Below are 27235 nucleotides of genomic sequence, written 5' to 3'. Positions count from 1 at the left end.
AACATTACTGTCATGTCCAGCAGGAGCACTCCTTGACTCCTTATCAAAAACTTAAACTATTTTCACAATGCATAGTTTTCTAGTTCAGAATTACAAAAACGTATTTTTTTTAATGGAAATTAATATATCAAATTGAAGAAATGGAAATTAAGAAAGTGTTTATTGGAATACAAATCCTGGAAAATCCTGAAGGACTTGTAAAAGAAACTAGCAGTATTCTAAATCACATTTCTTTTGGGTGGTATTTTTTCATTAAAGATGACGACATTACCAAAATAACATCCGTTGACTGACTTTCACATCCCTCCGCTGCCCTAGGACAAATAAATGGATGGTGATGGAGGATGGTGCACGGAGGTGCGGCCCACTCTGCTGCGGGAGGCTTGCACATGCTCAGTGTAAACAGGAACTGCGATGATGGAGTGTTCCAGCAGAGGTGCTAGATAGAAAGCTCATAACTTTCATGTAAATAATGAGATCCAGAACAGTTGAGAATTAAACAGCAGTCACCCTTCCCTTTTCAAATGTTTTATATCATCCACAGCACTTGAATGAACAGTATCCATGTTTCTTTGTCATTTCACAAAAATAAAAGTTTGACACTAATTAAAGAACATGGAAAATCCACAAAAGAAAATATACAAAAACATTAACATTTAGTAAATGTACTTGTCCTTTATCTTTCAGTCTGTTATACACAACATTTTTTCCACAGTTATGAAATTGATATACTTTTAAAAATAAAAACAAAATCAACTTTGTACTATTCTCTTTTTGTGATATCCTTTTTATTATTTCAGTTCAGGGTCAGCAACTTTCATGCACCTCTAGCACCTCTGCTGGAACACTCCATCGCAGTTCCTGTTTACACTGAGCATGTGCAAACCTCCCGCAGGAGAGTGGGCCGCACCTCCGTGCACCATCCTCTTTATTTGTCCTAGCCGCTGCCTTAAGGTCATTAAAGGCATAATTATAATGAACATTCAATTAGTTGTGGCATAGTGTACCTAACTGATCAAGAACGATATTCCAGAAAAGAGAAAATGCAGTACATCCATACTGTCTTGTGCGTTTGAGTGGTGAGTTTTGCCAAGGATAAAGATAAAAAAGAGAGGATATGCCGTACTAATCGCTATGTTTCAGTCCACTCAGATGACTGTAACCTCTCGACTCTTCCTCTTGATGCAGTCAAGGGTCAGGCTACGTGGACCAGTCTTGCGCGAGCCCTCTCCCAGTTGAGGAGATGGAGGTGGCTGGGCTAACGGTAGTGACTGACATGAGGCTTGGATCGAGGTTTGTTGATCCCTGTGTGGCTGCCATCCATTTGGCTCTTGGTCCCCCTGATTCTTGCTCTGCGTCAGCTGTTCAACAGGCTGCTGGCACCTGGTTGGCTGTAATGCTCTGAGGAGTTCCATTAGTTCTCTCTTCTCCAACTCTGCTTCTGCTAGCTCCTGCCTCCTCAGACGCTCCACTCCCAATAGCGCCCGCACGTCACACACCACTCTGGACAGCTGACCCTGCATGGTAAAGGACATGTCATATACAGTATTCTCTATTGGAACATGCAACATTCTCAAACTGTTGTCGACATACACTGTATTGTTACATAAGAGGGTGAACACCTTGAGTTCCTCCACCTCATTCTTCAGTTGAGACTCTTTCTGCACCATGTGTCTCCTCTGGGAGTCCAAGCGCGACTCCATCTCTCGCCTCACCTCCTCCAACTTGCTCAACATCTCTGCCCTGCAGGTAACATTTACATGGTTTGAGTGGCACATTTAAGGTGCTTTACAATGAACTTGAGGATGATGAGGTTTCACAATTGCTCACACTGACCTAAGCAATTCCACCTCAGCACGCAGCTCTGCTATACAGTTGTGCTGTGATTGGTCATTGGAGATAAGGGTGTGTCCACAGCCATTGGGACATTCCCTGCTACGGAACTCGCATAGCGATAGGTGAGCCTCCAGACCTCGCCTCTCTACCTGCACCGGACAACCTGAGAGAAGAGGTTTTACATGAATGACAAGACTCCAAATGAGCTAGCACAGTATAGACAAAAGGTATCCTTCCTCCAAGTTGTACTGCTTGTCAAGGTGTAAGTTGCAGACTTGAAAGGAAAAGAAGGGAATCCAAGGCACTCCGTCTTTGGTGAAAAATGAAATGGTTTATTTGATGAGCAAGGCAAAAAAATAACAGGACCTATGCGTTTTGACCAAAAGGTCTTTGTCAGGGTCTATCAAGCAGTACAACTTGGAGGAAGGATACCTTTTGTCTATATGGTTGTACCTGTATCACCAAAGAGCACCCATCTAAGAGCCACTAACAGATCCCTGCAGCGCTTCCATCCCTCTATTTCTGAGCTAGCACAGTATTTTAGTATTTAAACATGCTCCACTCTTTATATACTCTGTCCCCCATTTTTTGAGTGGTGTAAACCACTCCTACAACTGGCTTTGTTAGTTTGTCTGTCTGTCTGTTCGTACCAAAAAATGAGCATGGTTGCTATGGTCACCCAGTTCACACGGGTGTGATTTCATTACGTCAGACATTACGTCAGACCACAGCTGATCAGTCTATATAAGACCTTACACCACTCACGGGTGTGATTTTTATTATGTTATTTCTTGCACTGTTGCACACCCAGAAAATATCAACATAAATGCACATTTACATCTAGTATCAAATGTATAGTATTCAACAGGCAAACACTGCAAAATCCACATGGCATGCATTTCGTCTCACACTATACATACCACAATGGCAACATATGTACTCTCCACCTGCCAATGACAGGTCACACAGTCACTGAGTAGTGAGTACCATACCATATGCATGCACATTAACTGTTGAAGCAGCCCAGTGATCATTAAAGAATGATGGGAAGTTGACTCTGAAGGCACCCTGGATGGGGTCAGTGTGTCATGTTCAGAGTGAGTCTGAGCAGTCAGTCATATTAAACCAACCTTAAGTAGCCATGACAACAGAGGAGCCACCTGCTGCCCACAGACAGGTGTCGTATAACATTGTGAGTAGGAAACATGTTCGTTACAATTAAACAATTAAAACTAGTCCCAACAGAAAACAAATCCTTAACATGAGCTTCCACACAGCCAGAATCAGAATTAACTGTCACATCACAGGTTTACAGGTGTAGAATAATGGGTGAAATTAGTTTTTGTGCAAGCTCCATCGTTTTAGTTACTTAATTCCATAAAAAAGAGAAAGGGGTGGAGAAGAGGGGGGCAAGGGGAAAAAACAATTTATCTGCATAAATTGTCAGTCAGCGGAAGAGGTCATACCCGTGTTGGAGCAGGCTATGAAGGCGAACTCACACTCATCTTCGTGTGTGTGCAAGGTTTCCAGTGTGCAGATGACCTCGCAGCCCTGATCTGCATTCACACAACGGATCTGCAAACGGCTCAGATCGTTTCGCATGTATCTGTCGTCAGATAAAAACCGAAGAGTAAAAAATAGCATCGTTGAAAAGGCATGCAGTCACATGCACAGATGTGCACGTACACACACAGTACACGTACAGAATATGTAGTATTGAATTTATTGTACCGTAATACTTTGTTTGCATCATTTGTATTATATGTTTCTGTCTTTGTTCTGCACCTTCAACCTTGAGGTGACAGAGCACAATGTTCAAGGTATTTTTGTTGCTACGCAACCAGAGTTGGTAGTAATTGTTTTCAGTATTGATTAACTCACCGGCATACATGAAAATGTGAAAAGGGGGAAAAAAGGTTCCTGCTTTCTTTGTTTTGCAATCATGGTATTTTTAATTCAGAAGAGAATTTTAATGATGCCGAAACCCAAAAGTAAACAACTTAACTGATACTAGAAATACAGAAGGTAAAGGTAAGCAGAACACACAGTGAGAGGATGAGATGAGATGGGTGGGTGTCGGACATATAGAGGACTTGTACAAACGTATGATGAGATTTCTGATGTCCAGTAGCGGAGACAGGTGTGGATGCTGAGCAGTATGAATGAATGTCTGTAATGGACAGCTGAGACAGAGACACGTGGTACAATACCTGCACAGAGGTTTGAGGTGGCTGACGTCCAGGGGCAACCTGTCCTCCGGACAAGAGTGGTGGTGAACAAGCCAGCTGCTGATGCAGGCGCTGCAGTATGCATGTTCACAAGGGGCCTGAAGGGGGCGCTCCAACACATCTCGACACACACAGCACAGCAGGCCTTCGTTCACATAGCCCACAAACCTCTCCAGATCATATCCCATCCTTTTACAACACACACACACACACACAGTGAAAGTGTGTCTTCCATCTCTTTTTGCACTAAATTATCCCAATGTTGACTTCTTCCCTGTTTCTTCCTTTCTTGATCATCATACTGACTCATAACACCTTACCTGACAGTTGGTCTGTTTCTTTATCCACTTGGTTTCAACATGTGTCCTTCCTTTTACGCTGTGCTTGTCTTCCCTTCTTTAACGTCCACCTGTACGTGTGCTCTGCTTCTCCCTCTGCTTTTGTGTGGGTTCAGCCCAGGTGAGGGTCCTCTTCCCTGAGGCTCCTCCTCCTCCCCCCTGACTGTGTCTCTCTGTGTTGATGTCTCCGTGACAACAGGGGCAAAGAACTTCAGCTGACAGCTGTCCAACGAGACCTGAAAGGCAAGAGTTACACAGAACAGAATGTGGTTCTCACAGGGCCCCCAGTTTGGTAAAAAAGAAATAAATGAGGCCACAGAGCCCACTCTGAGTGTACAATTGGAACCAAAAGGAACTGTCCATTTGGTTCCATTTGTACACTCAGAGTTACAGAGCTGGGGTCCATTTGGTTCCTAACTAAACATAGTTTATCTGTGGAACCCCTGAACCGCCTCAAAGACCCCTGGGGGTCCCTCTCGGACATCACTTTGGGGAACCACTGACAGTACACAAACACAATGAATGGACACATTAAACAGTCTTGCATTTTACTTACTGACTGTACAATCTCAATAAAACTAGCCTCACCAGAAGATTCTTAAATGTAAGCCTGTCTAACTGTTGTCTCTCGTTTTGGCAAACGACCCATACCCAGTCTTTGCTTCCAATCTATCTCCCCTTCTCACACTGTCTCAAGCTCTCACTCTCACTCTCGACTCTCACTCTCTCTCACTGGATGTGGGATTAACATGGATTACACTCTCCTCTTCGTTGATTGGATTACACCATGAATTCATGATTGACAACATCAGTGACAACGACAGATTCCCTCTAACCACCACATAAATCAAAGAGCAGTCTCTGGACCACTCCCTCTCCATCCCTTAGAGTATACTCTAAGCTCCATCCTAGTCACCCTAGTCACCCACTGCAAGTGCAAAATAAAAAGAATACAAATAAAATAAAAGCGTAAAACAATTAACAAATAAACGTGCAAAAAGTGCAAACTACAGTACTACTGCTATTGCATGCAATCACTTACTGGTAAATCAGGTGCAGAAATATCTGGAACTGACTCATATATTCCATATTCCACATATAAATATTCCACCAAAGGAAATTGACAACCGTGGAAAAAAGTTATCTAAATATCCTTGTGCGTTGAGGTGAATTCTAGTTTAACTATGGACCAGCTCTCAAAAAAAGACAACCACAGATCGCATTGACATTATAGTCTACTTTCCGATCCCAAAGATGTAAGTCTCACTATCCCGTGATGATGCGCAGGCGCGGTCATTATATACTTCGTCGTACGCATTGGTCGTACGATGGCGTTTGTATATCTGCTTTTGGGATTTTTCCCCCGGCGCGCAACACCGTCGTACCGCCCCTTCATCGCGTCGTCGCTGATGACGTTCAAAACAAAACTTCCGCGGGAGAATCGCGACTCTGGAAAGACACATCTTTTGTAATGATCTGCAACTGTAAAGTTATTTGTGAAGTTGTGAACCCGCGAGAATCGGCAGGTATGTGCAACATATACGTGCAGTGAGTGTCACTCAAACCATATTACTAACGTATAGCTGTCAATGTCAGCTTTGACTTGTTGCTAACGCGTTAGCTTGTTGGTCTAAAGTCACATACCGCCGATACCGGTAATGATGGCACAGTCATTATGAATTGCCCGTTTTGACATTGTCACTTCTTGCTCTCTTTGGGTGACAGAGTCTATTGCTGTCGAGCAGTATGCGCCGCTCCGCAGCCCCCAGTCAACTCTTGGGCAATGCGGCTAAGAAGCCCAGATTCGTGTCGCCCGGCGGTGCGTCCCTGTCCGGACACTCCACACGCTCCACGGATGACGCTGAACCTCTTTCTCCCAAACTCAGTTCGGTCAACACACTGAATAAGGTACACTGCCAGTCCTGTCTGTTATACATACAGTCATAATACAGCATCCTGCTGGCTGCTGCCATTCGATGGCCAACCTGTCTATCGATTTGATTGATTGATTGAAAATGTTATTAACAGTTTGCAGAATTACAGTACATTTCAAGCACAAACTCAATACAAAGGCTGTTAACTGTGAGTGGACGACCCAATTAAGCATTACACTTGTTTACAACAGGGTCCACCATGTTCAAATCATCAAAACATTTAGAGACGTACAAATAGACACTTCTATATAGACAAAGAACAGTACAGGAATTCATCATAATGGAGGTAAAAAGGGAAAAGAAACATATACAGTGAGGGGAAAAAGGGGGGGGGATTCAGATTTTACGGGGGCCAGTTTCGAATTGCAGCCATCCGTAGGTGCCCTTTGAGAGCGGTTTTGAAGGAGATAAAGGATTCGCATGTCTTAATGACTGTTGGTAGGGCGTTCCACATTTTGGTGGCATAGGAGCGAAAATAATTTAGTCCCTTGTTTGTGCCGAATCTGGGTTGAACATGATTCGTTGCACTCCCTCTGGTGTTGTGGGTGTGGACTTCGTTAACATTAAGGAAGTATCTACACAGGTACATGGGTATCTTGGTGGAGTATCGAATCTTGTGGACCAGACCCATTGCAAGATGCTGTACTCTGTCGCCGACCCTAAGCCATGCCAGTCTGTCAAAGTGGGCAGGGGTGAGGTGGGTTCGGGGGGTGAGGCCAAGTAGGAGCCTGACCAGTTTGTTTTGGGAGGTCTGGAGCCTAGTTTTAAGGGCCTTTGAGGTGCTGTGGTACCAGGAGGTGCATGCATAGTCAAAGAAGCCTTGTACAAGGGCTCCTGTTAAGGTCTTCAAGGTGTTTTTGTCGACCAGTGAGGAGATCCTGTAAAGGAATCTTGTTCTTTGGTTGACTTTTTTGATTACGTTGGTGGCCATTTTATCACCGGAAAGATTAGCCTCCAGGATGGAACCTAGGTAGGTAATTTCATCTTTACGTGTGATAACATTGTCACCCACTCTAACCAAGAAGCCATTTGCCTTGCTGAGATTACTATTAGATCCAAAGAGAATGGATTCAGTTTTTCCCAGGTGTAAAGATAGTTTGTTATCAGCGAGCCAGGTGCAGATTCTACCGAGTTCAGAGCTGAGGGCATTTTCAGCCGCGCCGTGCCCGAGATGTTTACCGGTCGATCCATTGTTGTTGCCGAGGAGATAAAACGTGCTGTGTTCTTCGTTGTTTACGCTGGTGTTGTTCTCGTAATCAATTTTCCTCATATCCACGTGATGGTAGAACCAGGGTGAATTGGAGTAGAAATCCATAATCCACAGGAGTATAAAAAGAAAATGAGCGAGAAAATACGCTTTTTTTGTCAACATTTTGTGACTTGGCGCAGGAGCGAGACGAAACACGTCTGTCCATCTCAACGACCGGATATATGCCCGATCAACTCTACTGGATGAGTTAACCAATACCCTAGCCCTGGTCCAGTGCTTACAGCAATACCACAGCTAATATTTTTCTGGGGGGAACATTAGCCAAAAGATTTAGATATTTGGTATAGAGTCTATAGACGAAAACAGCAGTCCAAGTACAGAGCTAGCCCCATATGTGCCCTCTCCCTACGCTCATTCTGTAGCTCCGAGCTACAGAATGAGCGTAGGGAGAGGGCACATATGGGGCTAGTACAGAGCCAACTTGTCTTCATGTCTTGTAGTCCAGTTTAGACTCTACCTTTTGTGTAGCAAGTTACAACAAACAATCATATTGTTGTCTTTCTTCACTGACATCAATCATATACTCCTAGTCACCCCTGGCTGCAAAATAATAAATATGTGTAGCAGACCAGTCGGGTGCTCCAGTATTTTATTTGGGTATAGTCTCTCCTGAAGTGCCCAGCCTAGGTATTATTCTCTCTGATTCAAGTTGTCCCTGTTGAGCACCAACGAGCCCTTCTACCTTCAACTGGCTGAAGCACGCTAGACTTCTCTGTATCAAACATTCCCTCTGGCGCATATGGTTTCTTCAGGTCCAGAGGAGCCTAGCAACACCAGTTCTGGGTAAAACCCTTGCTGTGAAGTCCCTTTCCAGCACTATAACTGCTCCAGGCATCTCAAGGGCTCTGGTCCGTGTGCTGAATGCTGCAGAAAGTAAGGAGAATGAAGTACAGCCAGAACATTTGGATGCTATGACAGGACAGTATGCAGATGACAACGCAACAACAGGTGAGACTGACACAATTGGATGCCTTTTTATAGGTTATATTATTTGGTAAAACATTTATTTAATTTTTATTAAAAGTTAAAGCTCTATATTCGGATAGTAATCATTGTTAATTTAATTTGCTAAAGTTTGTTCAGTAACAGGGGTCTCCCCATATCTAAAAATATACTCTCAGTAAAATATATTTTCAGGTGGGTAAACCAATTTCAGCAAATCAGGAGAAAAGAAATATCTGCTTCAATTTGATGTGACAATTCCACATTTCTCCTCATATGAATAGCTTTGAGGGTTTGTATAAACAGTAAACACAAACATTGTGTTAACACAAACATTGAATGCCATTGACAATGTATGGCCAGCTTTGAGTGTTTGTGTAAACACAAACATTGAATGCCATTGACAATGAATGGCCAGCTTTGTGTAAACACAAACATTGAAGATGAAGGTGAGGACGCAAATTGTGATTGGCCGGAATGAGATGATAAGAGCGCCCCTCACTTCACACAGGTTCCACATTTTGAGCTCCTATATACAGCGTCTGTCCCCACAAAATGTCCGCAACACAAATATTAAATGCCATTGACAATGAAGGGAAAATTATCTTGTCCCCACAAGTCTCATATTTGCCATCGACAAAGAAAGGAGAGATTAGGTCAAATGTCCGCCAAATATGACGTAAAATGTCTGCACCACACACATTAAATGCCATTGACAATGAAGGGAAAAAGTACGTCATCTTGTCTTCCCACGTCTCATATTTGCCTTCGACAATGAAAGGAGAAATTAGGTCAAATGTCCGCCAAATATAACGTAAATTTGTGGCAACAGGCATTCTGATTGGCCAGTATGAGATGATGAATGATGATGTACGATGATAAGAGCGCTCCTCACTTCACATGGGTGTGATTTTGTTTATATACGTTAGTAAGTATATACAGTACTTAAAGGTATATCGGGCAGGCTATCCACCTTTATGGTAAATGGTGCATTTATATAGCGCCTTTATCCAAGGCGCTTTACATATTGTGCATTACATTCACCCATTCACACACCCATTCACACACACATTCATACACCGATTGTGGCGGAAGCCATGCAAGGTACCAACCAGCACATCGGGAGCAATTTGGGGTTCAGTGTCTTGCCCAAGGACACTTCGACATGTAGACAGGAGGAGCCGGGATTCGAACCGCCGACCCATGGATCATTGGATGACCTGCTCTACCTCCTGAGCCACAGTGGTTTTTATTCAAGCTGGTTAGCCTAAACTGTCTCAATTGAATTTATATTGTGATATGTAACTCATAAGCTGAGTCTGAATATTTACGCTGGGCACTGCACTTTAGAGAGTGGACGAAGTTCTCAGAGTGGAGCATCCTGAAACGTACTCTACAATAGAGGGGCATCATGTATTCTACTACTTGTTTACAGACAGGCGATAACTTACTTCAGCCTCCTTTTGTGTGACATTCTTGCCAAACAGTCAATGAGTTTCTTACAGCTGTTGGTTTAGTGTTATTAAAGCTATACAGAAATGGGAAGAAAAGGAAAAAACAACGTTATTTGATGATTTTACAAGCAATACTAAAATCACAGGGGCAACAGCTCCACCAGAGAGCTCCAGACTTCCCTCTCCAGAGCAACATTAGTGACTTCCTCCTGGGGGGTCCCGAGACGTTCCAAGGCCAGTGAGTCGATGTGTTTCCTCCAACTGCGCCTTGGTCCTCCCCGGGGTCTCCACCCATGGGATGTGCCTCAAGGACCTCCCTAGGGAGACACCTGAGAGGCATCCTAACCAGATGCCCGAACCACCTAAGCTGGCTCCTTTCCAGGCGAAGAAGCAGCGACTCTACTCTGAGTCTCTCTCGCATGCTGAACTTCTCACCCTATCTCTAAGGGAGATGCCAGCCACCCGTCGAAGCTGGCATTCGCAACCTTATTCTTTCGGTCATGACCCACACTTCAAATCATGACCATAGTTGAGTGTAGGAACAAAGATTGCTCGGTAGACGGAGAGCTTTGCCTTCTGGCTCAACTCATTTTGTCTTGTGCAGAAGTTATTGAGTGGTGTAAACCACTCCTACAACTGGCTTTGTTAGTCTGTCTGTCTGTCTGTCTGTGCTCAAAAAATGAGCACGGTTGCTATGGTCACCCAGTTCACACGGGTGTGATTTCATTACGTCAGACATTACGTCAGACCACAGCTGATCAGTCTATATAAGACCTTACACCACTCAGTTCACACGGGTGTGATTATTTTTCTATACAATAACTTTACATATTTATGTCAATTATTGGCTGATGATTGGATTCGAAATAGAACAGCATACTGCAATAGATCAATTCATTATTGTTGAATTTACATAACTTCTCATCTAAGAAACTCGGTAACAGAACATTTGAATTTAGTAGACACTGGTCCTGACTCCTTAGTTTTTTCCTCTAAGGGTGGAGTGTGATGTTTCAGTTGAGTAGCCCAGACTCTGGCAGTAAAGAATAGTAGGCCTACTTGTAACTATGTCAGGAGACATGAGTCATAATATTTATGATTGCACCACGCTGCCCTGCAGTGTATTTCGAAAATGTATAACTTACTGGACAATGACGTTTAACAAAATAATGGTTAATTAGTGTACCATTTTGAGCCATTGACTGTTACACACCTTAACGAATGTATATAGGCTATCATGTCCTGATGTCCAGTGATGATTGATTCAGGAATCGGATTCAGAATTAGGACTACAATAATGATGCCAACACTTCAGCTATAGTCTTGTTTATTGAATGTCAGTGCCGTTTTTAAACGCAATACGCAAGTGCATGAGGCTCGATCTGTTCTCAACTTCTCAGCTTCGCGATCACGAGTGTGCATATGATTAACAGTTAATTAGGCTATTTAAAACGGACAGCCACAATTATGGTGGTAATTATGTATCAATCCTTCCTGACACGTACGCATATTAATATATTGTTAATGTATATTTGAACAGTGATTTAAAATTTGCAATGAATCTGTCTAGGTAGGTCGTATTTGCAGAAGATCAATTTAATTGAAGGAATCATAACATTCATATTTTTGGCTCAGATTTGCGCGCTAATAACAACAACATGCAGTGTTTGCGTTGAAGCAGACGGTGCTGTGTGTGTGTGTGTGTGTGTGTGACAGCAGGTCTATTATGTGGGGAGTGCAGCGGCAGCGCTGGGCAGATTAGGACTGTGCTCAGGATCAGTGAACCTCCTCTTCCTAGAGCAGAGCAACTAGTGCCGATCTCTTCTCCAACAACCTTCCCTAGCGCATTATTCTAGCCAGTGATCTCAGTGCTACATTCACCGGTAACGTAGTTAAGAATAATTGTATTTGTATGAGCGACACTGTTTCGCCATTTGTTATGTACAAAATATAGACGATTCTGCACGGCCAGGCTTGCGCAGCGCGCTCACGGCTCCCCTCCCCCCAGTTAAGCCAGCGCTATTTCCAACTGATCTCACACAGTCACACACAGAGGAAACGGGCTGTCTGTGTTGACCCGGAGCAAAGTATAATAAGATGTGTTTAAACAGTGTTTCCATATGTGCGCAGCACATCAATTCTGCAGTTCCTTGTGTTGATATTTGCCACAGTGCAGTGTGCCTGTGTGCTGTGCCTGGTGTGGGGTTTACAGAGACCGGGCTGGAAGTAGGTCGGGCTGGGCTTAAGCGGCTTAGCTACGTCAGCCTAAGCTGGGAGGAATTCATCCAAAGCCCTCCGCGGTAGGCGGGGGCCTAAACGAGGCTGGCCTAGTTAAGCCTGATTCTTATTGTGTGCACACAGCCTGTTTTTGTTGTGCAACGCAGCAGAGAGAAGACCAGGGTTGTATGTCTGAGACATAATGTCTCTGCATATTTTCAACATAGAATGTGTTTGATCCAGACCAGAACAGAGTAGGACAAACCAGAGAGGACATGAGAGGTGGGTGACAGACTAGTATTAGCTTTATCACCATAGACAAAGGGAAGCACAGAGAGAGAGAGGGAGAGACCAGTAGGAGAGGGCAAAGTAAAGGACAGGAGGAAAACAGTAAGGAGACAGTGCTGGACGGAGGTGTTTTAAAGGTGCCTGCAAAAGGCCCGGGTTCATTCTGGTTTGGCCCGCAATGCTCTAAGATGGCGACTAGTTCTGTGTTTCTGTCCAGCATGGTGGGCAAAGCTCGCTCGTCCAACTTCACCCTCTCTGAGAAGCTGGACCTGTTGAAGCTGGTCCGCCCACACGTGCGCATCCTGGAGGAGCACACCAACAAGCATGCTGTCATCGTGGACAAGAACAAGTGCTGGGACACTGTGGCAGATCAGTACAACGCTCTGGGAGGGGACAGACCGCCGCGCACCGCACAGGGCCTTAGGACCCTCTACAAGAGACTGAAGGAGTCAGCCAAGCAGGAAGTGATGCAACGGAGACACGCCCAGCCGGAGTATAGAGGAAGCATCTCTGAGCCAACCAGGAGAGTGATGGAGATGATCCCTCACTTGTTCCACCATGTGCCCATCCACGATAAAGACCAGGCACTCCGCAGGTATATCATATATCACTTTCCAACACACACTGATATCAATACAGATTTTCACTGATACAAACTTGGAGGTGTGAGTTAAGTGATTACACAGGCATGCTGGCTGTTTTATGTACTTTGTGAGCCAAGCCAGAGGAGTACTAGAAAGGGGAGGGGCTGCTGTCACAGCTCCCAGTCTCCCGATGAAATTACACCTTGCACCAATTGCCTATTTTTTCCAAAATATAAAAAAACAATTGTTGCTATAGCAACAATGTTACAGAAAGGCGTTCCCATTTGAAAGGTATAACAACATATTGGTGTTAACTGTCTAAATGGATCATTTTCCAAATTCATTTTCTTTTCTTTATTTGTTTTTACAAAATATTTAACATTGGTTAAAGGTGCCCACTTTTCTTAGGTGCCCATTGACCACTCTTTATCTTCCTGCAGTGGACACAACTGCTTTATTGCACAAATGCGTTTGTGTAATGAACACAACCACTCAAACGTTTGTGTTCTTCAAACAACATACACATCATGAAAGCACTATTTTCAATCTATTCAAAATTCAAATTCCAGTCACAGTGGCACATTAATCCTTAATCAATTTCAAGAAGATTCTCGATGATGAATATTCAAAATTCATGCAGTAGCATGCTGAAATTCTACTATTCCAGGAACAGTACATGCAGCACATACTTATAATTGTATAATATATTGTAATATCATTGTTAACATAGCTTTGGTTTATCCTTGCTCTTGCATCTCCAGGTTAATATACATCAAGCATAACTCTCCGATCGAGACTCCAGGCAGCAGCTCCTCTCTGCCTGGTCTCCAGGACTACCCGGCTGCGGTACCCGGCAACCCCCACGAAGTGGTCCAGCTGGACCGGGAGGAGGACGTTAAACCACCACCCGACCTCCCCATCCTCCCCACAGACATGGACCCGGTCCCTGCGCTAGAGAGTGGTCAGGAGCACCACGGAGAGGACCAGGACTGTAGCAGCGTCCAGGAATACGACCCTTCCCTGTCTCCTACCGGCTCGTCCATCAACATCCCCCTGTCTGCCTCCCCGCTGCCCTTGCGGCACGACCTTTACCCAAATGACATCTACCCCCGCCATGACCCGGACAGGTACCACCGTCCGCTGCACCTGGCCAAAGAGGAGCACGAGATGGTTCTGGCCAATCACAGGAAGGTGGGCGTCTACTTGGAGGAGAAGAGGGAGGGGCTGAAGAGGAAGCAGGAATTGGAGGAGGAGCTTCTGAGAACCAAGATCAAAGTGGAGAAGCTAAAAGCTGCCAGACTCAGACATGGACTACCACTTCCTCCATAGTCATTTACACAGAGTCTGGATTTAAATATTAAGACTGGTTAAATCAAATCAGACTTGGATCTCTGTTTTTCTTTTCTGATTATTATTTTGTGCCTGTTCAGGTATTGCAGGGTGCATACTACTCTCTTAATGCATGTCAGCACAACAGAGTCATCCATTTCTGTCATTGCATAGACTGTTGACACATACAGTATATGTAAACACTGACATAGTAGTCAACATGTTCACAGACTCGTCCAAATACAAATTAGACAATTAGTGTTTACATGTGGACATGTAATTGACATCCATCTAAAAGTTTGGTGTACTGCATCTTGTTCACATGTGGTTTAAAACTCACTGTAATATGACATACAGTACCCTTTAGAAAAACAAATGTACACAAAAAGTACATCAACCTTTTTTATTGTTGGACAGTAATATGTGCATTTCAGAGGGCGGTATTGAAAAGGACACAAAACGGAACAATACTGATGTGAACAATAAATAAAACATTTTCAATCTTAGGCGATGCACCTACAAAGCCTTCGATTCCTAACAAGGAAATAATCCTGTACTTTGGGGATGCCAAAGCTTTTGACTTAAATGGTGTTTACTCTTCAGAATCTTCAACAATTCTCACTGACTACTGCAGAATTGGACAGTTTTTAAAGGAAGATGGAGACAGGGGAGGTGGTTTTGTAACATTGTTGTTATTGTCATGTATGATTAATGTGAATGTCAATGTGATTGTTACTGTGGTAAATGAACGCTGATGTTCTGTGTCCCTTCTGTGTTTATACATTCATTTATATCTATTAAAAGACAATTAAAACGGTTAAAATTCTGCATTTTGTTCATATTTATTCAATTTAAAACGGACACCTTCAATTTATGTATATTTATCCCTGTGTCTAAAACAAACCCGAAGCTGTGGTTTAATATTGTTCTGAAAATGTTGAGTATCCCTAAATCTGTGTTAAACAGGCCTTTGTGGTTTTATGGAAATGGTGTTCTCAACATTTTTTATTTTTGTGTGTCACAAAACCAAAAATGCACTTTCAGGAGGAAATGTGGGAATACACATTGAAGTCTTATAAACTGCCATAGATGTCATTTTAGTGAACCAGTGACCTCTACTGGGTTATATGAGGACTACATATAAGCTGACTGTTACTGTATCTGTGTGTTCCAGAACTTGGATGTTCCCCTCGGCTAAATGTTGGCTCCCCTCATACCACAGTGGTCGCGGTGGGGCCATCCTCTGGTGCTCATACAGACGGCTCATTGTCTGTCTGCGGTCAGGATGGCGTGTGCTACTTCAGTGTGGTGTGGTGTAAGGCCAGCAAGAAGAAACATAAGCGCTGGGAAGGAGACGCTGTGCTGATAACCAGAGGACGGACTGCCACACTCAAAGACATGGAGGGAAAGGACATTGGCAAAGGTGTCCCAGACACACATACTATCTAATCATTAATGTTCTGTCACACAGAACTTTATTCGCTTTATTCTTTTCAATTTTTCAATATTTGGGATAATCTATTTTTTTAATTAACTTTTTTTTGCTTTGGTTTTATTGAAGGTTTACAGTAATATGATGATACACAAAACAAGCTTTTTGGCTTTTTCTAATTACTTCACATCTCTCCTCTTTTCCATTTATATTTTAACCATTTCCCCCATTTTTCAAAGAGATCTTCCTTTATTTTCAGTTTGAATGTTAACTTTTCCATGTCCTCTATATTGTCCAAGATGGTTTATAGTCCGTCATCCGTCATCATTACTGACCCAGTTCCCACTAGTGATCGCTTTTTTTACCAGCAGCCAGGAGAAGTTTGACCAAGTATTGGTCTCCTGGATGGGGATAATCTTTTTTAACAATACAGATCTTAGGTTATTGGGTTCCTACCTGGCACAAAATCTTTCCAAATGGGGGACGGGCCCGTGGCGAAACACATTTGGGTGTTCTTGACATTAAACCACTGCTTTAGTTTGTATTGTGTTTGTGTTTTAGGTACTGGGTACAAGGTGTCAGAGCTGGCCTCCCTATGTGAGGGAGAGACACTGATGATTGGCGGGAAGGAGGTGGAGGTGATGGGGGTGATAACAGCTGAGGATTATGCCAGCGGACGTTGTTTCCAAGACGTCCATGTGGAGAAGATGGAGTCGAGTGTGGACTCAGCTCCACCCCCCTCTCAACGCATGGCAGCCAAACCCTTCTGTCGCCCTGCGTCATTGGGCCGAGCAAGACCACCAGACGCTAAAATTCAGGAGGAACAGTCCTGTAAACCCCGCCATGACCCTTTAGCTCCAGGTATATACTGCATGTTTTTATATACTGTACACAGTATATGCAGGATGTAATTTCTACAAACCTCTTTGGAGTGCAGGTTGTTTTTGGACTGACAATGAGATTCATTTAATGTTCTGAAATTCTGAAACAAAGCGTTCCATTTTCATGCATTCTTAAATTCTTTGCACAATCTCATTTGTTGTTCAAATAGGCAGTCCCTTTTATTTATTGAAATGTAAGATGGTAAATGAGGAGGCACAAGAGGAAGTCTTTAGGCCAGTGACTCACAGTGTACATTTACATACCTTATTATATATATTGCTCAGCAGTACCCATTCCAGAGAACATATTACACCAGTCCTTCATTGGCTCCCGGTCAAACAAAGAATATGCTTCAAAATACTACTAAACACCTACAAGGAACTAAATCTGGCTCCCCCCTACCTCTACGATCTCCTCAAACCTCATGTCCCCTCACGCTCCCTCAGGTCTGGTGACGCAAACCTCCTTGAAGTCCCCAAGACCAAATACCGTACCTGGGGTGACAGTTTTTGCTTTCGCTGCCCCAACCCTTTGGAATGCACACCCCAAAATTCTTAGAGATGCCCCCATCCTCCAAACCTCCAAACTTAATTCCTTAGTCTTAGTGTTTTTTTCTACCCTAATAAAGTTGCTTTTACTTGTTGTTTTCTCATGCCCCCCATGTAAAGTGTCTTTGGGTACTCAGAAAAGCACCATATACATTCAAGATATTATTAACTTTTGCAATCCCCATTGTGCCTGTCCCTAGGTGCTTTGGTAATGCCACGGCCCTCTGCCAACCACCAATGGGAAAATAACAAGTCAGGACTTCCTGTGGTTGATGTTGTGGTTGACCCTTATCTGACCACTCACCTCCGACCCCACCAGAGAGAAGGTCTGCTGTTTCTCTACGAGTGTGTCATGGGACTGAGGTAATTCTACACTGTGTCTGCAACACTGGATTTAAATTGATGCATAATCAATTAATTGTAGACTTAGTTTTTGGGAAGATTAACATTTTGTTGTAGCCTGGGACCCATTAAAGAGACATGCGTCATGACAAGTGTGTGTGTGTGTGTGTGTGTGTGTGTGTGTGTGTGTGTGTGTGTGTGTGTGTGTGTGTGTGTGTGTGTGTGTGTGTGTGTGTGTGTGTGTGTGTGTGTGTGTGTGTGTGTGTGTGTGTGTGTGTGTGTGTGTGTGTGTGTGTGTGTGTGTGTGTGTGTTTCAGAGCCTCTCATCACTACGGTGCTATCCTAGCAGATGAGATGGGACTAGGTAAGACCCTGCAGAGCGTGGCGTTGGCCTGGACGTTGCTAAAGCAGGGGCCATACGGTGGGAAGCCTGTCGCTAAGCGTGTCCTTGTGGTTGCGCCCGGCAGCCTGGTTCAAAACTGGGGAGCGGAGTTCAACAAGTGGCTAGGCCGTGAGAGGATCAGTGTCTTCACTGTGGATCAGGTGTGTAACCACTTTGTCACACGCCAATTTAACATGCTGAAGATAGCCTTGTGAGCACATTCATTTGTAATAACAGGTGGTCAAATATTGTTTACACTATACACTCCAGTGCAAGTACTTCTTTAATCATTATACATAGCATAGAGTACATATGGGAGTCAAAAGACTCAATTTAAGTACCAACAGTTTTGGTTGAGTGCTTTATACTTGCATTGTTCTGTCGCAACACCCTTGTTAAGAAGATGAATCAGTCCTCAATTTTGTTTTACACACGTTTTGTTTTATATATTCTCATTGTTTATTCAGAGATTAGGGCTATATGTTGTGCCACCCCTTATTCCTAAATGTATTTTTTACTATTTTGAAAAACCTTTTAAAATAGTTCAAATAGCCGTTCTACAAGCTCACAACATGTCGATGTAGATCGGCTAGTTGAACTATTTAAAAATGTTTTTCAATATAGTAAAATATTATATATAAAAAGTTTAGGGATAAGGGGTAAGGGGTGGCGCAAGATAAGGCCCTATATGTTAATAATTGATGCATATAAATGACCGGTATGTGTGTAGGACCACAGGATCGAGCAGTTTGTGGCTTCTCCATTACACAGCGTTCTGGTGATCAGCTATGAGATGCTGCTGCGCTCTCTAGAACAGGTATGTGGTGCTCCCCTCCACCCTGTTGTGTTGAGTGTGTTCACACAACACATCACCTGACTCCAGTTTGCCTTTTCAGGTGCAGAAGCTAGAGTTTAGTCTTGTTGTGTGTGATGAAGGCCACAGACTGAAGAACAGTAATATTAAGACCTCGTCTGCTCTCAGTGGGCTGAACTGCACACGCAGGGTCATTCTGACAGGTACACACACACACACACACACACACACACACACACACACACTATATATTCAAAGATACTCGTCTCTCTGATTTCTATATGGATCTATATGTGGATTTTGTTAAAGGTACCCCAGTACAGAATGACCTGCAGGAGTTCTACGCCATCATAGAGTTTGTCAATCCAGGGATTCTAGGGTCAACTACTGCTTACAGGAAAGTGTACGAGGAACCTATACTGCGCTCCAGACAACCTTCCTGTACAGAGGTACTACTGTCTGTTACAACCTCAAGACACAAACCCAGTTACAAAGAGGGCCATAACGGCTGTCCCAAACTCGAGATACTTGATTTCTTTAACCAATGAAAATTCAATTCATAACAAAAACAACATTAAAGTTCAACAGATCCACAACTAAATACTGCGAGAAGCTCCTGGGCCAAACTGGTTTGTTGTGGCAGTCTGACCCACCCAGTGCCACTCCTTAAACTAAGAAATAAAGCCTAAAAGAATAAGATTTCCCTGAAAGAAATGGGAAACACAAATAAACCTACTTTATATAAGATAAGGCAGCAAAATAAGCTAACTGTGAACCTTACAATTTAGGTGTTTAGTTGTGATCTAATCCCAATTAAGAACACGACCTGTAGAACAGTAAATGGAACAAGGGAACACCGCAGGTAATAGCGTTACCTGCAGCAACCTTTTTGACATGATGTGCCATATCAACATTACATTTAATTATGACATCAAAATGAAATATCTCCAACTGTCCATGTTCATAACGGGGTGAAAACCTTATTGTTCATTTTATGTCACATCAGGATATTGTAATGATCACTAGACTCGGATAAATGACCCACCTATCTCCCAGACGCCCTCCCAATCAGAGTTCAGAGTTTGAAATTATGTAGAATTATGTGCAGTACACAACTAACATAAAGGAAGTCCCCTCACATCTATATGCAAATTACAACCTGCACATTCAAACTCTGAGCTCTGACTCGGGAGGAAGTCTGAGAGATAGGTGGCTTATTGCTCTGACTCCGAGTCTAATGATCATTACAACGTCCTGATGTGAAATAAATTATTTCAAAGAAGAAGATAAACAAATAAGGTTGTTGATGTATATGAACAGTCAAAATCTGGGTCTCTCGGCCGTGCCTCTCGTCCATCAGGAGGACAGAGCTTTGGGGGAGGAGCGGGCTACTGAGCTCTCTCGTCTGACCGGCATGTTCATCCTGAGGCGGACCCAGGAGATCATCAACCGCTACCTGCCCCCACGTCTCGACTGGACGCTGTTCTGCGAGGCCTCCGCCCTGCAGCGAGAGCTGTACAAGCACCTCCTCTCCCACAGGGTGTTCAGGGCCTGCCTTCAGAGCTCCACGCAAGTTCACACACACTTGGCCTGCATCACGGCCCTGAAGAAACTCTGTAACCACCCAGGCCTACTCTACTCTACGTTCAAGGTGATAGTAATAGACCTGAATGTTCAAGCAGGTAGCTTAAGTTCTATCATAACTGATAGTCCTTTGTTATGTGTTATGTAGCTTTGTTTTTGAGATTTTGCTGTAAATACTGTGTTTATATGCATTTAGGAGAAAAGCAGCAGTGGAACAATTGAGAGTTCTGTATATGAGGGAATGGAAGGTCTTTTTCCTGACTCCTACACCTCAGGTGCATTCAGCACCGTGGACTCTGGAAAACTACTGGTTCTATCAGACCTACTGACAGCCATAAGACACCTCGGCCCTGCAGACAGGTGGTTATTTTTGTGTGTCTGCGTGCGTGCGCACTTGTGCGTGTGAGTTCAGTTTCCGTGTGTGTGGGAGGGGAGGGGACAGCCAAGTTTATTAGTGGTATAAAAACTTTGTTTTATGGTCCTGTATTGATTTAGTACACTGGAGGAAAAAAACAAAACAATTTGTCTTAATGTAGGACTTTAAAATGTAAAAGTGATGTATTTGATTAAATCAAAAGTAAAGGAGGAACTTGTTTTTTTTTCTGCACCCCAAATCATGTGTGGTGAACCGTTTGTAACGGATATTTGAGGGGAACAGTTTCACCCCTACTGTTCATGTGGTTTGGTCCATACTGTATGTTAGCTAACGTAAAGTTGTAGCGTTTCCTCCTGCAGGGTTGTCGTGGTCTCCAACTACACTCAGACATTAGATCTACTTCAGGACCTGTGTGTCCACCTGGGCTACACCTTCTGTCGCCTGGACGGACACACCCCCACCATCCAGAGGCAGCGGTTGGTTGACAACTTCAACAGCCCCTACTCCCAGAACTTCCTGTTCCTGCTGAGCTCCAAAGCTGGAGGGGTGGGCCTTAATTTGGTGGGGGCCTCCCATCTGGTGCTGTATGACATAGACTGGAACCCTGCCAATGACATTCAGGTGAGTGCTGTATGACATAGACTGGAACCCTGCCAATGACATTCAGGTGACAGACACCTACAGGGTGTACTGTGTATATACTGTGTATCGTGGCTGTTGTGTGGAACAACATGTACAAAATGGTTACTTTACAGAAAATGGAAAGAAGAGCCTGTGTTCCAATAGATACAATGTTATTATTTAGTCACAAGCTCTTGTCACACTAGTTAATACTTATTGGTTCAATATTTTGAAAACCCAGGGACACACTCAACATCCACTTTCACTTAAAACCTGTGTGAAGTGAGGGGTGCTCTTATCATGGTATATCATCATACATCATCTCATTCCGACCAATCAGAATTTGCGTCCTCACCTTCGTCTTCAATGTTTGTGTTACGCAATGTTTGTGTTTACTCAAAATTGTCCATTCATTGTCAATGGCATTTAATGTTTGTGTTAGGACAAAGTTTGTGTTTGCACACACACTAAAAGTTGGACATAGGTCAAAAAATCACACCCGTGTGAACTGAGTGGTGTAAGGTCTTAAATAGACTGCTCAGCTGTGGTCTGACGTAATGTCTGACGTAATTAAATCACACCCATGTGATTGGTACGGACAGACACGTAAACTAACAAAGCCAGTTGTAGGAGTAGTTTACAACACTCAAAAATGGCAAGAATAACCGATCTACAACATGTCGCAATGCCATGTGTTGTGAGCTTGTAGAGCGGCTATTTTTAGGGCATTAATTGACCAAAAAACATAAAAAGTTGAAATATGCAGATGGTATCTGCCTGACAGCAATGGCATACTGCATGTACTGTACACTTTGTTCCAGTACTGGTTGACTGGATCTTTGCCTTTAATCTGCAGTCTGGCTTGCTTGGTCATAAACATTTGCACTCATATATTAATTCACACACACGCACAAACATGCACAAACACGCACAACAAACTCACACTGGTCACATTCACAGAACATAGCATAATTATAATGTATCTCCACCAGATGGCACTGTATACCTGGCTGGTATTGAATTGTATCTGTAACTCTCCTTCCTTGTGTGTTTAGGCCATGGCTCGAGTATGGAGAGATGGACAGAAGAAGACTGTGCATATCTACCGTCTTCTCACTGCAGGTGAGCTTCACAAACATGTTGAATCATTTAAACACTTTTATACTTTTTTAAATAAGAAAAGAGATTTTTTTTTATAGATTTGTCCCTGGCACAAAATATTTTCCAATGTGGTCCACGGCCAAATGTATATACATTTATGGGTCCTTGGCATGAAAAAGTTTGAGAACCACTGTGCTCCAGTCGCTACAGTATATAATTAGCCCTTCTAGCTGTCAATCTGGCCGTCGACTCTAAATCTAATGGGCATATTGACATGAAACTCGCTTTGCACCTTAATGCTCTCCAGACGAGCCATGTCGATTTTGGAGACCCCATGGCCTTTGCTTTTGCGCCACCATTAGGGGCTGCCCATTGATCCAATGGCCTATTGTTCTGAAATTTTTTTAGGTTAGGCTTATTCTGCCCAATGCTACTTCTAAACAAATCAGGCATCGGACTACTAATGTCATAGCAACCCACCATTAGGACATTTCCCCCCTGCTTGAACATATTATATCTCAAAATTAAGATTGCCATACAATTTGCGGAATGGATTCATACTCCCTGGAGGATGGATGAACCCTGCCCATTTGAGTGACCACACCCTCAGTGCGTGCGTGCGTGCGTGCACAAAATGGTAAATGGTAAATGGTGCATTTATATAGCGCCTTTATCCAAGGCGCTTTACATAGATTGTGCATTACATTCACCCATCCACACGCACATTCATACACCGATTGCGGCAGAAGCCATGCAAGGTACCAACCAGCACATCGGGAGCAATTTGGGGTTCAGTGTCTTGCCCAAGGACACTTCGACATGCAGACAGGAGGAGCCGGGATTCGAACCGCCGACCCATGGATCATTGGACGACCTGCTCTACCTCTTGAGCCACAGTCTTCAGATCGTCAGATCAAACACAGCAGTCTTGCCTGCCGAAAGACTGGCTCAGTACGGGCAGCAGAAATTCTAACCCTAGATACTAGTCTCTGATGGCTTGTTTGTAAATGATTATGCGTTTTAGGGGTAAATATGGCATGAAGTTGCGGAATCTGTATTCTTTTTACACCTGAAAACCGCATTTTCGAGGCGGTCCGCTTTCTGTGGCATCGATTCAGAATTTAACGGTCTGCATTTTATGTTTCTTTTCATTTCTCAATTCTGATCAAATTAATGACGAGGGGGGGAGTGACCCCTTTAACTTAGAACTGTGGATGGTAATGTTGGTTGGATTAAACCATTTTGGTCTGCTTGGGTGTAAGGAACAGCATGGCCTCTAGGAGTCACTAGTAGGGCTTTTAGACTCAATCTAGGGCCCTACTTTTGGCTCAGTGCCCCTGCCCACAATTTGGATGTGCAGCCAGGCGCATGGCGCTACTGGGTGGTGTTAAGCCTCTGACTCTGAATTTGTCGTGGGTGTGAGTTTGGCATTACATTCATTAGACCAATCAGAACGGATTTGGAGACTGTATTCCTCCATAATGGGAGCAGCATTAATAAAGCAAACGCAAAAGTCCAGACACAAGTCATATCTGTAGCGACTACTTCTTCACATAGGCCAAATAAAAGTGCTATTTGGCATGACCCTCTACCATACTGAAAAGCATATGACGCTGTATGTATTAGGGGCAGAAGAAGAATTTTCACAAAACAGCAATTTTCATTGGCTCATAAAATCTTAATTTTTTCACGTAAAAAATATTTACTCAGATTTTTTTGTCTGTATAGGTCCAAAGTTCACGTGTAGAAGTTTTTGTGCATTTTGATCAAAGATCCTGGGTGGAGATAGTTTAACTGTTTTTCCTATAATTAAAAATGTTCTAAAGGTCAGAGGTCAAATGTCAGAACACGAAAGTTGTTCGGCAAGAGGAGACTCATATGTGTATCAAAGTTGTATTGCCAGCGGTAAAGCGGTTCATGAGTTATGCCTTTTCAAAGTTTGCATTTTCAATTGAGTGCTATAGCGCCACCATTTGGTCAACCGTCGTGGGCTTCGCGCCTTCACCGGTTGGCATAGTCCTTTAACATATTGCCATGTTTCGTGAAAACCGACTGCACGGTTCAGCCAGAACTGCTATTTTTGGTGGAAGGAGAAGGAAAAAAAGACAAAAACAATAAGGGGACTTCTTGGTTCCTTAACAACACACAACCTGCCCAGCACGGAAAACACACTGTCAGTGGCCAAAGATACTGTGGGATGTCGCATGACAGCGGGCCGTCAGTGCGCCGCCCCAACAGGAGTCAGTGGAGCATCAGAGACAGAGCACAGCCCCGAAGACTGCGCCCCACCCTCGGCGTCATCGTTGAGCACAGGTAATCAATCTGATCAATCAGATTGATTACACAACGGCTGCGCTCCGATCCTTTAGGGGCTAAAATGTTTGATGCTGACGCTCTCCGCCCTCATTCTCCACTGACTCCTGGAGGGAGCACTGGTGTGGCGTACTGGCGGTAGGTTACACTCACACACTCCCTCTTAAATTGCCATGTGTTGAAATGAAGAAACTAATAGCTGTTCTCACTCACAGGCAACCCTGGGATGGAAATACCCTGCAGACGAAATATGATGAATTGTCACGTGGCAGTTAGACGCGAGGCCCGCCACAGGAGGGTCGAGCTTCTAGTATTTTGACAATGAGGGCACAAGTGGTAAAAATGTGCATGTGTGCTCACGTGTATGTTTCTCACATACTGTAGGTACCATTGAGGAACGTATCTTCCAGAGGCAGGTGTCTAAGCAGGGCCTTTCTGGAACTGTAGTGGACCTGGGGAAAGGGGCGGAGCACACCAGTTTCTCCTCCAATGAGCTGCGAGATCTGTTCAGCCTGACAGACACACCTTGTCTCACTCACGACCTCCTGGACTGCAGCTGTGAAATGGATGGGTCAGCCCACGGTACTAAGCACACACATGGCATTACAAGAGACAGTATGTCTAAGAGGGAATACAATTTGTGACAAAAGTGAATCCCACTTAGGGGAAATAATTTAGCTGCTATTGAGCTGCCTTTGAGCAGGATACTTGATACACAGTCAGCAACAGTATTTTCTTTTGGCTGTGAGCCTTACATTTATCCCTGTTTTCTTTTGATCTCCTTTTCTCAGTGGTTGAGATAGAAGAGGAGGCGGCCTCTGATAGGCCCTGCCAGCTTGGTCGTCAAGTTGACCGCAGCGGTTCAGCACAGAAACACCTCAGCATGTCAGAGCTGATGCAATGGAGACACTTCAGTGGTGACACAGACACCTTCGGAGACCCCTACCTCGACCTTGCACGAAACCACATCACCTTTGCCTTTCAGTCCACCATCTCTCACATAGATGAGTAAAGGCTGCTTGACAATTTGTTGATATTCACAGAGCAACAGCATCACACCACAAAGTATTAACACACACACACACTTGACACAGGCCATCTTTAGATTGACCGTGGAAATTCTGCACTAAGCACTTGTTGCATGTGTATGGGAGATGTCTGCTCTGTGTCATCTCTCTGTTTGACTCAATGCACAACAATGGCTGCAGACTTCTGTTCTGGCAAGAACCACACACATGGTTTCAAATAACACCCATGTTTTTCTGTTTTTGTTGTTTCTATTCATTGTTGTGTTCTCAGTGGGAATAGTCTGAAACCACTTGAGAAACAATGGTTCATTACTATAATTTGTGTAATAAATGTACTTATTTAATGAATGCGTCTGATGGGCCAGTGGAAAGAATTCTTGGTGGCAATGGAGAGAATCCTGGTTTGTGCAGTGGTGTTTGTATATGCTAATGTCTGAGTTTTTTACAGTATGACCATCAAAATCTCACTGGGTGAAGCAGAAGTGTCTCTTCTGCTTCCATCTACAGTAATATTTGTGTAAAAAAAAGATTTATGCTGCTCCCTCCCAGATATGTTTTAGACAGCATAACCAGTATGATGGGAATGTGTACAGTACACAACTCATCACTGAATGTAGCCGGCCTAAGTCTGTACTAGCAGATTGCATAGTAAACGTGCAGCACATACAATATCTAGCCTACTGAACCTCACAACTTTATTATTATGTTTTAGGCAAGCTGAAAGGAGGGCACACCTGTTTTCTTTAAGATGTTGTACCACAGTATCATAGGTTATATATCAGTTGTCAGTAGTGTATTGTGTGTATCCCGTTTGTAGAGTGAGTCGCTTTGTGTTTCAGATGTAGGGCAGACCCCTGTTTTGTGCTACACCCTCTTAATCGCACAGCATGGGAGTTACGCATTTGCACGTGTTCCTTGAATTCACATGAATCAGTCCATTACTTGGACTGGCAGATTGAATGGTCTCCAGGGTAATGTGTTTTTACACACAAGGAAATCATTACACGTTGGGTAAGCCTGTTAATATATTCCTGTATAATAACTCATTTTGGAAATCATGTGAATGCCTCAATTATGCAAACGGTGTCCAAGCTTCTCTTGCCTCGCAGCTCACTACAGTTGTTGCTTTTGAAATGCAGGGCACGCTTTCTGAGTAATTGACGTGATGTCACCACTGCAGTATTCTACCCGTGTTCAATCAGCAAGTGTCACATGTTCAGGGACAGGGAGGAGGTTCATTGAAAGGTCTGTGCTGCTGTGTGGATGAGGTGAAAACTGTCTCTGTGAAAAATGCTAATATTACCACATAGCTGGTCCAAAGCTGAGTGCTCCGTCTTGACAACTCAAAGACATACAGATTGAATAAATGACAGACCTAGAGGCGATTCTATG

The 27235-nt window shown here is 43.6% G+C and overlaps 3 protein-coding genes across 4 annotated transcripts; 2 read left to right on the top strand and 1 right to left on the bottom strand.

Moving 5' to 3' along the window:
- Positions 1-26: 26 nt before the first annotated feature.
- rnf41l (ring finger protein 41, like) lies at positions 27-11329 on the bottom strand. 2 transcript variants are annotated; one of them, XM_079504238.1, is made up of 9 exons: positions 11216-11329; positions 10000-10076; positions 4385-4638; positions 4047-4253; positions 3303-3442; positions 2757-2783; positions 1837-1999; positions 1623-1743; positions 27-1517 (listed from the first exon to the last, which is right to left on the bottom strand). In XM_079504238.1, exons 4-9 carry the CDS (start codon positions 4250-4252, stop codon positions 1149-1151), a joined length of 1026 nt encoding a protein of 341 aa, XP_079360364.1. In that variant the 5' UTR covers position 4253; positions 4385-4638; positions 10000-10076; positions 11216-11329; the 3' UTR covers positions 27-1148. The 2 variants fall into 2 exon arrangements, with proteins under 2 accessions (XP_079360364.1, XP_079360365.1); XM_079504239.1 differs by lacking the exons at positions 2757-2783; positions 10000-10076; positions 11216-11329 and adding an exon at positions 5445-5615.
- Positions 5752-26191, top strand: rad54b (RAD54 homolog B). The gene is made up of 16 exons (XM_079504237.1): positions 5752-5928; positions 6128-6310; positions 8359-8554; positions 15595-15843; positions 16414-16713; positions 17483-17645; positions 17942-18167; positions 18737-18823; positions 18903-19023; positions 19130-19269; positions 20181-20471; positions 20601-20764; positions 21140-21401; positions 22457-22523; positions 25200-25397; positions 25607-26191. The coding sequence occupies exons 2-16, from the start codon at positions 6149-6151 to the stop codon at positions 25825-25827; spliced, it is 2847 nt and encodes a 948-aa protein (XP_079360363.1). The 5' UTR covers positions 5752-5928; positions 6128-6148; the 3' UTR covers positions 25828-26191.
- On the top strand, positions 12706-15246 carry fsbp (fibrinogen silencer binding protein). The gene is made up of 2 exons (XM_079504240.1): positions 12706-13102; positions 13853-15246. The coding sequence occupies exons 1-2, from the start codon at positions 12726-12728 to the stop codon at positions 14418-14420; spliced, it is 945 nt and encodes a 314-aa protein (XP_079360366.1). The 5' UTR covers positions 12706-12725; the 3' UTR covers positions 14421-15246.
- Positions 26192-27235: the final 1044 nt, after the last annotated feature.

This window comes from Electrona antarctica, assembly GCF_951216825.1.
Source record: "Electrona antarctica genome assembly, chromosome: 6".
NCBI classification, from domain to species: Eukaryota; Metazoa; Chordata; class Actinopteri; order Myctophiformes; family Myctophidae; genus Electrona; species Electrona antarctica.
The sequence above is the reverse complement of the archived record's forward strand: the minus strand, read 5'-3'. Positions and strand labels throughout refer to the sequence as shown.

What these genes read in the sequence shown, in the direction of transcription:
- fsbp (XM_079504240.1), top strand. Translation starts at nt 12,726, where the DNA reads ATGGTGGGCAAAGCTCGCTCGTCCAACTTCACCCTCTCTGAGAAGCTG. An exon ending in AAAGACCAGGCACTCCGCAG is followed by an intron (nt 13,103 to 13,852) that starts GTATATCATATA and finishes TTGCATCTCCAG; the next exon opens with GTTAATATACATCAAGCATA.
- rad54b (XM_079504237.1), top strand. Translation starts at nt 6,149, where the DNA reads ATGCGCCGCTCCGCAGCCCCCAGTCAACTCTTGGGCAATGCGGCTAAG. An exon ending in GGGAAAGGACATTGGCAAAG is followed by an intron (nt 15,844 to 16,413) that starts GTGTCCCAGACA and finishes TTTGTGTTTTAG; the next exon opens with GTACTGGGTACAAGGTGTCA. An exon ending in TGCTGCGCTCTCTAGAACAG is followed by an intron (nt 18,824 to 18,902) that starts GTATGTGGTGCT and finishes TTGCCTTTTCAG; the next exon opens with GTGCAGAAGCTAGAGTTTAG.
- rnf41l (XM_079504238.1), bottom strand. Translation starts at nt 4,252, where the DNA reads ATGGGATATGATCTGGAGAGGTTTGTGGGCTATGTGAACGAAGGCCTG. An exon ending in GTACATATGTTGCCATTGTG is followed by an intron (nt 2,000 to 2,756) that starts GTATGTATAGTG and finishes CTCTTCTCTCAG; the next exon opens with GTTGTCCGGTGCAGGTAGAG. An exon ending in GCTGAGGTGGAATTGCTTAG is followed by an intron (nt 1,744 to 1,836) that starts GTCAGTGTGAGC and finishes TGTTACCTGCAG; the next exon opens with GGCAGAGATGTTGAGCAAGT.